We start from the raw sequence: 14,840 nt of genomic DNA on the forward strand, positions 1-14,840 counted from the left end.
TTCCTGTTGCTTTTTCCTCTAAAACTGTTAGGCAATCATTGGGAGCTTTGTGAATATGTAGCTGAGGGCAGAAATTAGGACCACTTCAATTAGGGGCCCCACGTTGCTTACTTAAACAGGATATATACAATACACGAACCAATTCTTAAGAGATGCAATAAAACAAAATGGGAATTTTCCTAACACATAGCTCACTGTACTGATGTTCTGCCTATGCTTTCTTTTTTTAGTTTGAAAACCTGTCACATAAACAGAAGAACAGAAGTGACCAAAAATGAGATCAGCTCATTATTCATCTGTGTATGTCATATGTTGTGTTTCAAAAAGAGCCTCGTAGTTGTGCATTTTCTCTGTAGCTGATGTATGGCGTGCCCAAATATTTGGAATAATGTATAGAAAACATCTGGCTTTAATTATATTGTAGCCCTCTTATGCAGACAATGAGAATTGAATTAAGGAATATTTATAAACCCCCACAGAGATGTAAAAGTATTAACAGCTGCACCAGAACAATACTGTTAAAATGTTTGAAAATGTTTGGCCTTACCAATCAACAATTTTACACCTCATAAATATCAATAATGCTTTTTTAAAAAGAGAAATACATTTTTTAAAAAGGGTGGAGGGGGCAATTTAAATGTTCAAACTGTAGTATAATCCAGGCAGGAATAATATGTTTATATATTATATCGAGACTGGTGAAAGGATAATTGAAATAGCATTCTTTGGGCTGGACCCCTTCATTTTTATATATGTAATCAGCATTTTAGTGTCAATTTCTCCTAATAAACACATTCTTTTATGTATATTGAATAATAAACACATTTTACAAACAATATTCTCAAATAAAATGCATTTTTGTATGTTTTCCCCAATATACGTGTTTGGTGCACCTCTCCCCTCCCCACAAATATGCATTTTTGTATAAATTGTTTGTTTGAAGAACTGCATTGCAAAATTCATAGAAGTGTGAATTTTGAAATAGATCTGCATTTGGGGCAGGGTAGTGACAAAATCAGGGCTGCACAGGCACACTAGTGGAATTGGCTCTGCCCTTGTGTATACACAACCCTGACCCCCTTGCTCCACCCCAACCATATCCAGGAAGCTGCAGCAGAGTGGTTCTACTCCACCACACCAGCTACCAAAATACTGGATTTGTAGGTTACGTCCAGTGCAGAACTGCTACTTTTGCCCCATTTTTCTTCATTGCTAGACCAAAGAGAAAAAGAAAAAGAAAGATGACAGATCAGAAAGTCTTGCTCAGGGGTAGGCAACCTAAGGCCCGGGGGCAGGATGCGGCCCAATCGCCTTCTCAATCCAGCCCACGGATGGTCTGGGAATCAGCATGTTTTTACATGAGTAGAATGTGTGCTTTTATGCATCTGGGTTATTTGTGGGGCATAGGAATTCGTTCATTTTTTTCTTCAAAATATATTCCGGCCCACCACATGGTCTGAGGAACGGTGGACCGGTCCACGGCTGGAAAAGGTTGCTGACCCCTGGTCTTGCTAATCTCCTCTATGCATTTGAAACACAAGCAACAACTGCCTTTGAGCATTTAGTGTGAGTAATTCATACCATGCACGCACAATATTGAAGCACATGGTTGCAATACTTAAATTTATGAACAGAAGAACATTTATGGGGCAATGGAGCTCACCTTGGGTTGCACCTGGACATTACAAGCTTTTTTGAGCTACTCATTCAAAGTTTATCAGCCCTCCTAATGCAAATATGCAACAGAATACAAACATGAAATTAGTGGTATGCAATATTCTCATTAGAAGGTGGTTTAAATTTTAGCTTTGTCAGTGAATATATCCCAGATAACTTTGATATTGGATGTTCCTTTATGTTCACATTGTATCCGGAGGTCAAATTAAGCTTCATATTGGTTTAAAAATGTTTGAGGCAGAACAGAGCTGGAATTTAAGGTAAGTTTATTATACTCACCGGTTTTCCGAAGCGGGAAATCATCCTTGGCCTCTTGTGCGCCTGGTAACGTGTATTTGTAGGAAGGGGACGTTCCACTAAGGGGAGGAGAACTTTGATCCAAAGAGGTATGGTGGGCAGCCCTACAGAAGACACAGATGGTCAATGCAATGTCTGATATTTTGTGACTTAACAATTTATACATCCAAGTTACAGAAAATGTTAAAGCTATAGATGCAGCTTGATTCTTCCAAGTGTGCAAAAAGCCTATGGGGCACACATAGTTATGGGGCACACGTAGCTAAGGGGCACACACAGTAAGTTATGGACTGCTCAGACTTCACAATCATTTTTCTCTGGGTAATTCATAAAATGCACGCAAGAGAAGTGTCATGGCAGTGCAGATAAAATTTGCCATTGGACTAGTCATTTCAGTATCATTAATAGAGACTGACTCATTTATGCTGCATGTATATATCAAGATTTTCACCTGGCACCTTAATTACATATCTTAAGGCACCGGGGGAAAACATCTCTCTCTCAGAAACATCAGCAAAAACAAGACCTTTGGCTGATTAACATTAAATGTGTTTGTTGGAGTGGGCTTAGTGGTTTGTTTTGTTCTCTTGTTGTTCTTATTATATATTTCATTTTGTGAACTGCCCTGTGATCTTCAAATGAAGGGTGGTATACAATTTTTTAAAATAATAATAATAATAATAATAATAATAAAGTATTGTTTTCCTTTAGTCTAGGGACAAAACAAATTCTTACGAAGAAAAAGAAAGTCCGGGTCCCCTATCTGGTGTGAAATATCTGCTTATGAGAAACCTCTTTTTGACAACTGAGCATCAAAAAAATAATAATACTTCTGACATTCTCTATGTACCAAACCTGATGCCCTCCTTAGTAAAAATGTCGGTTCCCTCAGCCTGAAGTGAGATGAGTTGCCTTTGACTAGACTTAACCATCCAGGGTTTTTACCTTTACCCACTTAGTATTCCACCAATCTAACTCAAACTTTTCTTTAAGTAAAAAAGGCAGTGGAGACATTTTAGAGTCAAGGAGCAGCCTAATTTATTCTGGTCTTCAGTCAAAGATTAATCAAGAAACTCATTTATAGTTAAAATGAGAACCATTTTCCCCCCAAATTCTATTCCATTTATCCTATTAAGGTGTAGAATAAAACACCCGTTTTCAATTTTCTCAAGAATCTGCACAAGAATATCAATCTGAATGCCTTGCTTGGCATTTTGAACAACAAAAAATCATCTGACTATTGTAATGAACTATTCGGAAAAATGGCAAATTCAAAGCCTCAAGATTGCTCAAGGATATCTGAGCAAAAATAGTGAATCTCATTCCTGTTGATGGGAACAAGTAGTAGATTGTGTAATTTGATCCTGAATGTGGTCATTTTGGTTAAACACAGCTGTTTACATTGGTTACAAAACTAAGAAGTGTTGGCATATGCAAAATTCAGTAGGGAAATATGTCTCCCTATTGCTTTTATCAAGCCCTATTCTATACTAAGGATACTTTCACAAATTAAATACTTCTAATAAGCTAAAAGGGGAGGGGGCCCTTTAGGCTGTCACTATTTTGTGGGAAGTACAGTATTCAATCGCAAACCAGAAATTCAGTTTTGTGCAACCCAAGTGGACTAGAGCACTCTGTTGCCCTAGTGCAACAAATCCACTTAAACAGACTTTTTGTGGTTGGGAATGTGATGGGAATATACTCTGAAAAGTGTAGGAAGAATGAACAATTGATGGGGAAGAGAGGTAACACCTTGCAAGCAAATCAGGATGAATGCTAAGTAAACAAGGCATCTGGTGGATCTACCTGTTAGGTTTTTATAAGTAAAGTCAATATCCAGCAGAGGTACATTAGCCCTTAGGAGGCAAAGATGATGATATGCAGCATCTTTCTCAGTTTGCTATCATTTTGGAATCTGGAACTTTTAAAACTTGCTTTTCCACTTTATCGGATGGGGAGGGTTTAAGATAGCAGAAGGCTAAACATACGTGTACCAGAGCTTGGGGTGCCGGCTAACGGAATGGTTCTTCCCATTGGCTGGAGAGTCTTTCGTTGCAGATTTGCTCAATAGAAACTCTTGAAGTTTCTGCTTCACTTCTGTACTGGCCACTGCTCCTAAAAGAAATAGGTTTGTTTCCCATGTTTCTAATTGTATAGAGTGTCCAGAATTCATTAAAAAAAAAAACAAAACAGATGCACATACAAAAGCAACAGTTTTGCTAGAAAAAAATGTAAATATGAGTGTCAGACAATAGTTGTATCAAATAATGCCTTTCCCCTGATTTCCTTTCTTTAGAGAAGATGTCAAATGCTGCAGTCATTAGAGAAAAATGAGAGCCTGGGTACTTAAAAAAATATTATGGATAGTTTTTGAAAGCACAGTATAAACTAGGGGGGCACACTCTGAAATGTGTGTCATTGTGTTCATTGAAGTAATACAGGTCTCTGAGAACCTTGTTTCAAAACTTTAAACATGGCATTATGCTACTGCTAAATTTATATAATTTCCCTTATAAGCTAAAAGCATATTTAAAGGATGTCACAACATTCTCTATTTTGCTAAATATTGGTACACACTTTATTATCAATGAGAAATTCCAGGGGGGATAATGAATACATTTGGTGTTTATAAATTGTTACCCCATGTAAATAATATTTTTGAAGCACTGAAACAGCTTAGTTTTAACTCCCATTCCATTTGCGAGGGGAATTATATGTATCTGCCTCCCCCTAGTGAGTATCACATTCCAGTAATGCCGTTTCTTTCTTTTTTTGAATTTATTTTCCTAGAAGCCACAGTAATAGAAGACTGTCAATTAAAATCACCGTGCCCTATCTATCTATCTACATTTCCATACAAATATTAGCACTGCAATTAATAGGGATGTTTTTGGATTTTAATGGAACACACAATGCGGGCAGTTCCAAACTGTTGCTATTTTTGGGTGGCATTCAATCAAATTGTGGCAAATTTAGGTTGTACATTTATAATTGTTTGAGAGGTCCTGCACAGCAAACCCACGAGAGATTAGACTTTTAGAATTAAGAAACACGATGGAAAAATGCACTGGGAAGTATGGAATAACACTTTCTTTGGCGTAACATCCTCTAGCCTCCCCACAAATTGGAACGAACGCTCATTAAATAGCCTGCATTGTCTAATCTCCCTGCAAACAAATCAGGATAAACGCTCAATAAACAAATCACTTGGAAGTGCCCTGGACCTGAATGGAATTATATTGCAAGACCATATTTTTATATATGTAGTCATTTACTGGAGAGGCAGTGGTGGTGGAGGAGGCAGTAGTGAGCAAGCCAATAAAAGTTAGATAGCGTTTTTCAACCGGACCTTGGCTGAACAGATCTTACTTTCGCGGCTTCTTTCTTTGCTTCTGATTGGAGGAAGCTGCTCCCTGTGGTGCCTTTCCAGTTCCTGTTCTTGCCTTTGTTGCTCCAGTTTCTGCTCTTTCTCGATGAGTTCTTGCTGTTGCTTGATGGCTAAGAGTTCCTGTTGTAACTTGCAAAGAAGACATAGTCATAAGAAAGTATAGCCTTAAGGCTGGAGGTGGTCATGCCCAGCCTCCACCCCGCTTGCAGTCCGTGGTCCTACAGCAAACAAAATCATCTGTGCATTAGTCCCTTTGAAAGCTACAGGAATTGCTTTCTCCAGGACTAACTTGTCCCACTGATTTCAAGTGAATTCATAGTTGGATTGTATCTGTGCTGACTCAGAAGCACTCAGCCAATTTCACCAGGACTTACTCCCAAGTAAATCAAGAATATACTTGATGGCAGTATATATCATTGTTAAGCGAGCACTTATAAATGTGGTGGTGGTTCCTGATTGCCAGGGTGGAAGGTGGTGGTGGTGAGCAGATTATTTATTCTTGCTGTACCAACTCTCAGGCTGGTGCAGTAGAGGGTCTTCATTGGGCCCCTTAATAGGAAATGGTCTGATGTTGAATCCTGTGGATCTGCCATCAGTCCTGCTCTGCAGCACACCCACCATATCCCATTTCAGGGCTATATGACAGCTACCATTAATGGGAGATACTGCCAGCAGTAGTGCATGCCCCACCATGCCTTCAGTGGCTTCATGAGGAGCTTCCGCAGCTGCAGAACCCACCAAACTGCAGTGGAGTCATCTCTGCTGAATCTTAACATCTGCCAGCAGCACAGATTATGGGACATTATTGCTGCACCCCTTTAGCTGGATCAGGGCCAAAAGAAAAGTAATTTCCTTCTTTGCCTTCAGATTTCTTTTGCTCTTCCAGTCTAGTGTTCTGATTTTTCTCTTTTCAAGAAAAGTGCCATAAAATGTGACACAGCTCTATAATTATTGTTATCTTAGTGTTTTAATCTCCATATAACCAGATTTTTTTTCTTTTGTATGCACATTTTTGTGCTATTTTTGCACATTTGCCATTGTGACCAAAGGCTCTGGTTGCTCTTCTCACACACCAAGCAAAGAGCAATTATTTCATGCCCAACTAATCACAGCTCTGAAGCACCGTGAGCTACAGATGGAGGCTATAAGCATGAGAGGCAAAAGCCCATCTTGGACTTTCTTGCATTGCTTAAGCAAAAGCCCTTATTTAATTTTTCATTCTCTTCAGCAGAGCTAACTTAAAAAGGTCACATTAACCGTTTCCATTTTAACAGGCACAGAGTCAGTCCAAAACTAACAAGCATTTTACAAAGAGACTCGCCAAACCTAACACAATTAGGGGCTAAACACAACTGGATGCCTTTGGTGACTCTTCTGAAGATCTCACCTTTATTTTTAGGGTTGTACCTTTTACAAATCTAGCTGAATTTCTGGATGCAGATAGCACAGTGCAAAATACAGCCATGTGGCTTAAAGAAGGTCTTCTGTGCATACCTGTCTGAATCAATCTGTGACCCCATACATAAGCAAAGAGAAGGAAACAACGCACTTCTAAAGCAGATTGATACAGCTCTCAATGTGTTCACTAATTGGCTGGAAAGTTTTCAGGACGTTCCAATTTGGAATACTATGCGTTTCTGCAAAATACATGAATTTCAGGTGGCTCCCTCTGTTGTGCACCCCTGCAAACATTTTTATAAACACATTTGGAGGAATATCCACATGCTAACAAATGTGTGCGTTCACCACATGCGCCGCTCATATAGCTGAAGCTTCATTTTGCTGTATGGCATCCCAAGAGACAGTGCCCTGAAGTCTTTGAACACTTAGCTTGCTATGGTGCAATCTGGGAAGAGAAGAAACATGTTGCTACCTTTATGTGTTCCTGGATCTGAGCTTGGTGCTGTCGCGTCAGGTTCTCGTGCTGCTTCTGAAATTCTGCTATAAGGAGCTGTTTCTGAATTTGCTGCTGCTGCTGGATCAGGAGCAGTTCCTGCTGTAGCTGCTTTTCACGTATCATTGGGTCCACCATGGGAACCATCATCCTGAGATCTGTCCGCAGGTCTAATGGTGTGATAGGTTCTAATCCCACAGGAACTTCTGACTTCACGTCCACTGGTATACAAGGGGGGTGGGGAACAGAAAGGGTAAGGGGGAGGGAGGGGAAAAACAGATAGGAGTTTTATAAAATCATGATATTTGCCATTCACCAGCTATTGTCAGTCATACAGCCTGTTGAATGTCACCTTTTGGCAGCAATAGAAACAGGACGTCAGCATTTATTTCCATGGCTTGGAGAGGGCAAGGGGTGACTCACTGAGGATTTGTGAGCATCCTTTGTAAGCACTAACAAGGCATGCTCTCAAATCACCAATGGTTTTCAGAAGAATATAGGTTGCTATTTAATATAGGAAGCTACTTATACCAAGCTGACCTTTAGTCCACCTGCCTCAATATTGTCCATTCTGACAGTGATTCTGCAGAGTTCAAGCAGGGGTCTTTCTCTGCCATGCCTGGTGATGAGAGGATAGCATGAACCTTCTGCATGCACTGGACTACTGAGCCACAGATCCTTCCTGAGATGGTTGCTGCCAGGCGAACAGACAAGTGCTCAGCCACCCCAAGCGGTGACACATGCAGAGATGCAACAGGAATGATCTCCTACTCCATTTCTGAATGTGGAATGACTGAATGATTAATGATAACAATTGCAGAGATAGGGAAGAATTACCAGTGCCAGCCAGAGACTGACTGGAAGAAGGTAAGGCCAGAAAAGTACATCATACAGAATAAATTGATAATAATAATAATTTTATTATTTGTCCCAGCCCATCTGATTGGGTTGCCCCAGCCACCCTGGGTGGCTACAGGAGACATCCTTCTCGGTGGGTGGAGACCTCTGTGGGCTCCTGGGTGCCTTGCATTACTTCGCAGCTCAGTGCTTTGCTCATGCTTTACACACAAAACATCCCAGCCTCAAGCCCTGGGAGGGCTGAAACTGCTCCTATCAGTGTTGACAAGACTCATCAATGGCCTGAGTCTAGATAAGGCAGCTTGCTATGTTGATACGAGGTGTTCTCTCTGTTTGGGATTGCTGCTGTAATACTCCTTGGCACCTCTGGAGGCAATAATGAGAAGAGAAATGAGGAAACATTTACAAGGCATAAACCCATGCTTGTCAAGATTCATTCATTTCTGGATTTCAGAATTTGGTGCTGTATTTCCAGTGGCAGAGAAGGGATTTCTTGTCAGAATGAGAATTTCAGCATGGCTTCCAAGACTAAATGAAGTTGAAATATTCGCCTTTCATTTCCTCCCACCCAACTTTTGGCATTCCTGCCGAACTTCTTCCTGCAGGTTTTCCTACAGTCCAGAGTATGCCCACAAAATTGAAAGAAGGAGGAAACAGGAAATTTAAGACTCTTTGTCAGTATCACCTTTTGTTTCTAGAAGGCAATGGGAACCATGGCTTTGGGAAGCAGGGTATTTGGTGATGGGGTATGTGTGGATGCTCCCATCTTTAGGTGTGGTTGACAGCAGGGTCCTCTCATAGGGTTATGGTGTGGGAACTGGGAGCTCTGACAACCATTATAAAACCAGTGGGAAAGCCAATATGTGGGGTATTTTGAGGTAGCCCTTAAGAGTCCCCTAAAATGCCATTTAATCTAACAGCACCGGAGTCACAGAACATAACAAATGTCCATTGTTTTACAGACTGCAGTTCTGGAATCCCCCAAAGTTTTTGACACTTTCTCCTGGCAGCTGGAAAACATATGAATTCATATCAAATATCCACTCTTTAGAATTTTATGCATTGTTTTCACAGAGATGAACTCTTCTCTTGTGAACAGAATAAGGCCCATGGTGCACAGCAGATCCAGTAGAGGGCAGGAGCAGCCAACTATACCAGACAGTGTTTTAAAAAACAAAACTATGAGTTAGTCTCTTTGCCCAGATACGTATATCAGAAGTATGCGCATGTGGGCACTGGAAGAATATCCTATCCCTTAAAATCAACATCCCCTTTCTTTGTTTCACTCACTTTTCTTTCACTGCCACAGTTCAACACAAGGAAAACGGAGCACTATATAAACATAATATTAGTGCTCTGGCTCTTCAAAAAGAAACGTGCGGCATAAATGCAAGGCTCTTTTTTAAAATAAAAATGCTTGCATACATATTTTTAGCCCCTTAAACCACTTGGGAATGTTCTAGCCTAAGGGAAGAACATATGGATGATAGAAGATGCTGACTCTCTCTTACATTTTTCTATCAACAAACAATTATCAAACATAGTTATCGGTTTTCTCTCTTTTTCAACTTTCAGAAACAGCTATCGTGAAGCTCAAGGTATAGCTTATGTACCGAGCATTTTTAAACCTGCCAGAAGGATATTGCCCAACTCCTGGCTTTTGTTCTGAGGCAAAATTGCAAAGAAGGAGAAAAGAAATCACCCTTAAGTTACAAAAACTACCCTTGATTATAAATAATTGTCCCAGACCAAGAGAAAAGCGGACAGCGAGATCCCAGCCCTTTCATCCAATTTATTCTGCAGCAACCCACATTCCATTTGTCTAGACTAAATATAGCAGCGTTTATACAAGAAATCAATAGTGCTTGGAGAGCAAGCGGAGCAAAGGCATGAATATTTCATCAAACTCACAGAGAAATGGCAATCAGCAAACTGACAGCTCAGTGGAGGCTGACTCCTCAGGCCCTCCAGATAAGTCTTTGTTATTTGGCAGTGGCTCATCCCCTTCAAGCCACTGCCTTATCACAGGCGCTTGTCTATTTTTAGCATTAATTGCATTGTAGGTGACAAAGACTTATCATGTTTAAAGTGGAGAGATGGATTTTCTTCTATCCATTGTGCCACATAATAAGCCTCACTGGGGACAATAAAAGATGCCAGAGCCGAGCAAAAACCCTGCTCCCCGGGACTGCCTGCAGTCTGCGCAGGTTGAAACGTTCCCAATATTGACAACAGGAAAAAAAATATTCAAGCCCAAAATAGAACACAGACAAACACCTGTGAGCATGGGGAACAAATCCTGCCACAAAGGCAGGCCACATATTTTCATGGAGCTACAATGGATCTTCTTAAAAACAAAACAAAATTGTCACATGACGACTGCAAAGTGTAGTACATTTATTTGGCCTTGTTCCTTCTTTTTCTATGTTTTATAGGCTTGTTTCTAACACCACAAGTCCCCAACAGCCAACCCCCTTGGTGTCTACGTACTTAGGAACATAGGAAACTGCCTTATACGGAGTCAGATGATTGGTCCATCTAGCTCAGTATTGTTTCCAGTGATTGGCAGCTGCTCTCCAGCGTTTCGGACAGGGATCTCTCCCGGCTCTACTTGGCGGGAATTGAACATGCAAGGAAGATGCTCTACCACTGACCTATGGTGATAAGCAAGTGCCCATATTTTGGGCAGAAAATCAATTACAGGATGGATAAAGAAAACACCAGAAAGGTGAGCTGGCTATACACAGAAATATAATACAGGGCAGCTTTGGGTCTGGAGAGGTCAGGAATGAGCAGTGGCGTAGCGTGGGGGGTGCCAGGGGTGCCGACCGCACCGGGCGCAACATCTGGGGGGGCGCGAGTCCAGAGGGAAGGGACAAGTTCCTTCCTCCGCTGGACTCCCCGCCGCCACCGCCAGCCTTGCGCCCTAGCGCGCACGCCCCCCGCCGTCGCTGTGGCTGCGCTCCGCTCACTCCTCGCAGGAGGAGCAGCCGCTGCAGCAGCGCCGACGCCGCCACCGACGCCTGGCCGGGCACGGGCAGCCTCCGCACCCTGCCGCCGCCATCCCCTCGGCCCAGCCACAGGCGGCGACTGCTTCTGCCTCCATCCTCCTCCGGGCAAGCAGCGTTGTTTGCGCGGCAGCGCCAGCGGCAACTCGCAGGTTAGGGGTTGGGGGGGCGCAAATTACTTGCCTTGCCCCGGGTTAGGGGGCGCAAATTACGTGCGTTGCCCCGGGTGCTGACAACTCACGCTACGCCGCTGGGAATGAGATCCTTACTTTTACAACCATCTCTGGGACACATTAAGTCAAGAGGTGCCTGCAGAATGTTAGAAAGGGTTGACTTCAATTGCCCTCTGCTGCTTCAGAGGTCTACGGATGTATCCTTCTGTGTAGATTTGTCAGTGTAGGACACATACATATGGTTCCCTCTATAATATAACTATATGCTGTGTAAAGAAATACAGTGGTACCTCAGGTTAAGAACTTAATTCGTTCTGGAGATCTGTTCTTAACCTGAAACTGTTCTTAACCTGAAGCGCCACTTTAGCTAATTAGCTAATTATCCTCCTGATAATTTTGACTGTCCCTTACTTGTCCACCTCTACCATACCTTGTTTACCATACCTCTACCTTGTCCACCTCTACCATATTCTTTTTGAGGGGTGGCAACCAGAACTGGACATAATGTTCCAAGCGCAGTCACACCATAGATTTGCATAGCAGTTTCATTTCTAATACTTTTCCTAACAATCCCAGATGTGGAATGTTTGGGTTAATAAATAAGGGAACAATACTGGGTGTTTGCCAGGGGTGCTAACTTGCATAAAATATTGGGTGTGGGTGTGTAAAGATAAGGCCTGCCTCGCACAATCAATCACATGACACAGTGCACACACACCATTTGAATGGCAATGCCCATCAACTTTAGGAGGGCCCAGATCCCTCAAATATTTGGGGGGGGGGGGCTGAAGACCTCTCAGCCCGTAGGAGTTGGCTCCTATGCTGTTTCCACAGGAGAGTTGGCTGATTTTTCACTTTTTTCTGTAGCCCCTTATTGCTCTAGAAAGGGGCCCCTGAACCCTGTGGAGGGGGCTTTGAGGGAGCTGTGAGGAGATGCCACCAGGTGGAGGGCAGGACTAAAAGCACATCTCCATGGACACCACATTGGTCCCTGTCCACTATTATTATTACTATTATGCTTTCTTTCAAATGCATGTATGCCAAAAAAAATGAGAATTAAAACAACTGTAAACAGTTACCAGAGTTTTGATATCCAAAGCTCTCCCCCTCCTCCTTCCAATAGCCTGAAAGGGAAGCACAGACAACCCAACACTAGTAAACCATCGCTGAGACGCATTGAAACTGTGGCTGTTGAAGTTAAAGGGAGCTAGCGGGCAAGCTGCTTGAAAACTAATGGCTTTATTTCACTGATTCTCTAAAATCCCTCTTGCTCTTTGGAAATATGCAAACAAACCCAAGCATAACCATGAACGGCCCCCTAATTCCAAACATGTGACAAGTTCCTAATTGTTGCATTACGGAGTTCCATCGCTTGGCGAGCACTTAGGAAGGGAGGCTGCATCTGCCTGCTGTCTTAGAGGTTCAAGCCAGCCTCTTGCTATTTGCCAGCAGGGGACCTGGGGGGCCTGATGAAACAAATTAAGGAACTCATGACAAACCGCAAAAAATATGTCAACAGGAGAATACCTGAAATATATCTCAGCTTCTCAGTATATATATATATTTCAGCAGAGCCTTTAAAGCTTCGCTGCATGCAGCTTCCTGCCAAGTAATCAAGCAACCCTCATTTTTCAAAAAAAGGCTTCTTTTTTTTCCTTACAAGGAATCTGAGCATCTTTCATACAGCCAACTTCTGCTAAGGGTGAGATAAAAATAGTCCAGAAATAAATGTGGGTTTTAACCTTTGAATTTACTCGAGTGCTTTAAAGACGAGATTGCCATGATTATGCCAGCGAGCTGGCAAGCAAAATCATGTATGCTAAGATGCCTCCGGGTGGGGGGATATATATATATATATATATATATATATATATATATATATATATATATATCTTAGTGCCACATCCTGAGTTGCTTGGTGATGCCAGTACAACACCACATGCTATGGTAATGCACTGCCAAAGCAGTCCCTGTTCCCAAGTCTACACAATTATTTGCTGGCAACGCAGTTAAGAAGATTCAGTAATGACGTCTCTGTATGGTCTTGCGAATACATTTCCCAGGTAGTGGTCCTCCTTGTAAGGTGGAGAAGTGGCCAAGTTTGCCTCCCATCCACGATGCACATAACAAAAAAAGTTCCATATGGAGGCCTCTGCTCACGGAGGCCAGATTAGTAAAGTTCTTCCTTCTCTGAGTCACATTGATTCAGCTTATGTGCACGTGAGCATCTTGAAGCGCCCGCTTTTCCACATGTCATTATATACACAGCAGATGAGACGTTGCACCCCTCCATGTAGAAGCAGATAGGTTTTCCCTGTGTTGAAATACTGCTAGTTTGCCAAATGCAAATTAAAATAATTTACTGTAAGCATTAAAAAAAAAAACCTAACAAGAAAACTTCTGAATGCACAAGATAAGTACGGGCAAATTTCTGCTTTTAGGGAAGGGCTATGGTTCTTCCTTGCACCCAGAAGGCTCCACGTTCAGTCCCCGGAATCTCTAGGCAGGGCTGGGGGAAGGCTGCTGCCTTAAACCCTGGAGAGCTGATGGCAGTCCATGTAAACAATACTGAGATAGAGGGACCAACGCCCTGACTCTGCACAAGGCAGCTTCCTGTGTTCCTAATGTTATGCTGCTCTTCCATATTCACAGTAAAATGTCCTTTTGAAAGAACCATGCGTCACTAGCTGCAACCTTGTTTAAAAATATAGAATAATGTACACCACAAGTATGCTAGAGATTTTTCTAATCCCCTGAGAAGCTACTCCCCCAAGGGTGGGGAGTACTCTGGAGCAGGTGCCGAGGGGACACACCTGGAAGGGGAAAGAAGCAACTCCCTTAGGGATGTGCTTTTCACTCCTCCATTGTGGAGGGTGCAGCAACTTATGAGGTCCAGCACCAAGGCCCTTCCTGCCGTTCCCTCACTGTGGGAAGCAAAGTTACAGGGAACCAGGCAGAAGGTCTTCTCAGTAGTGGTGCCCACCTTGTGGAATGCCCTCCCATCAGATGTCAAATAAATAAACAACCATCTGACGTTTAGAAGACATCTGAAGGCAGCCCTGTTCAGGGAAGTTGTTAATGACTGATGTTTTAATGTACTTTTAATCTTTTGTTGGAAGCTGCCCAGAGTGGCTGGGGAAACCCAGCCAGATGGGCGGGGTATAAATAATAAGTTGTTATTATTATTATCTTTTCATAGGGGGGTTATTTCAGAAGCACATTCAATCTTGTGCCTACTTTTAAAAAAGGCAACCTGTAGGGACTTTTCCATCACAAAAAAATCAGGTAATGTAGCAAATTGTACATAGGAAGTGGCATATGAACCATACATTTCAAGCATGCACACGAACACCCCTGATAATCCTGGGAACTCTAGATTACCACTCACACAGCTACAATTCCCAGTACCCTTCAGAAACTACAGTTCCCAGGCTTCTTTGGGGAGCGTGTACAACCTCAGTCAGAACATAGGCCAATCTAGCTCCCTTTTGCTTACACTGACTAGCAGCTGCTCTCCAGGAGTTCAGGCAGGAGTATTGCCATCC

At 42.3% G+C, this 14,840-nt stretch overlaps 1 protein-coding gene across 7 annotated transcripts in view; it reads right to left on the bottom strand.

The window, feature by feature from the left end:
• Positions 1-14,840, bottom strand: part of HDAC9 (histone deacetylase 9) — a 487,438-nt gene that overhangs the window by 217,962 nt on the left and 254,636 nt on the right. For 6 of the 7 annotated variants that reach the window (XM_081164394.1, XM_081164395.1, XM_081164393.1 and 3 more), the window contains 4 exons: positions 7,236-7,477; positions 5,344-5,491; positions 3,963-4,089; positions 1,957-2,078 (listed from right to left, as the gene is read on the bottom strand). In XM_081164394.1, coding sequence (XP_081020520.1) covers positions 1,957-2,078; positions 3,963-4,089; positions 5,344-5,491; positions 7,236-7,477 — 639 coding nt within the window. The remainder of the gene's footprint in view (positions 1-1,956; positions 2,079-3,962; positions 4,090-5,343; positions 5,492-7,235; positions 7,478-14,840) is intronic. The other variant, XM_081164399.1, reaches the window with a different exon arrangement.

Source organism: Podarcis bocagei, assembly GCF_964188305.1.
Source record: "Podarcis bocagei genome assembly, chromosome: 12".
Classification (NCBI taxonomy): Eukaryota; Metazoa; Chordata; class Lepidosauria; order Squamata; family Lacertidae; genus Podarcis; species Podarcis bocagei.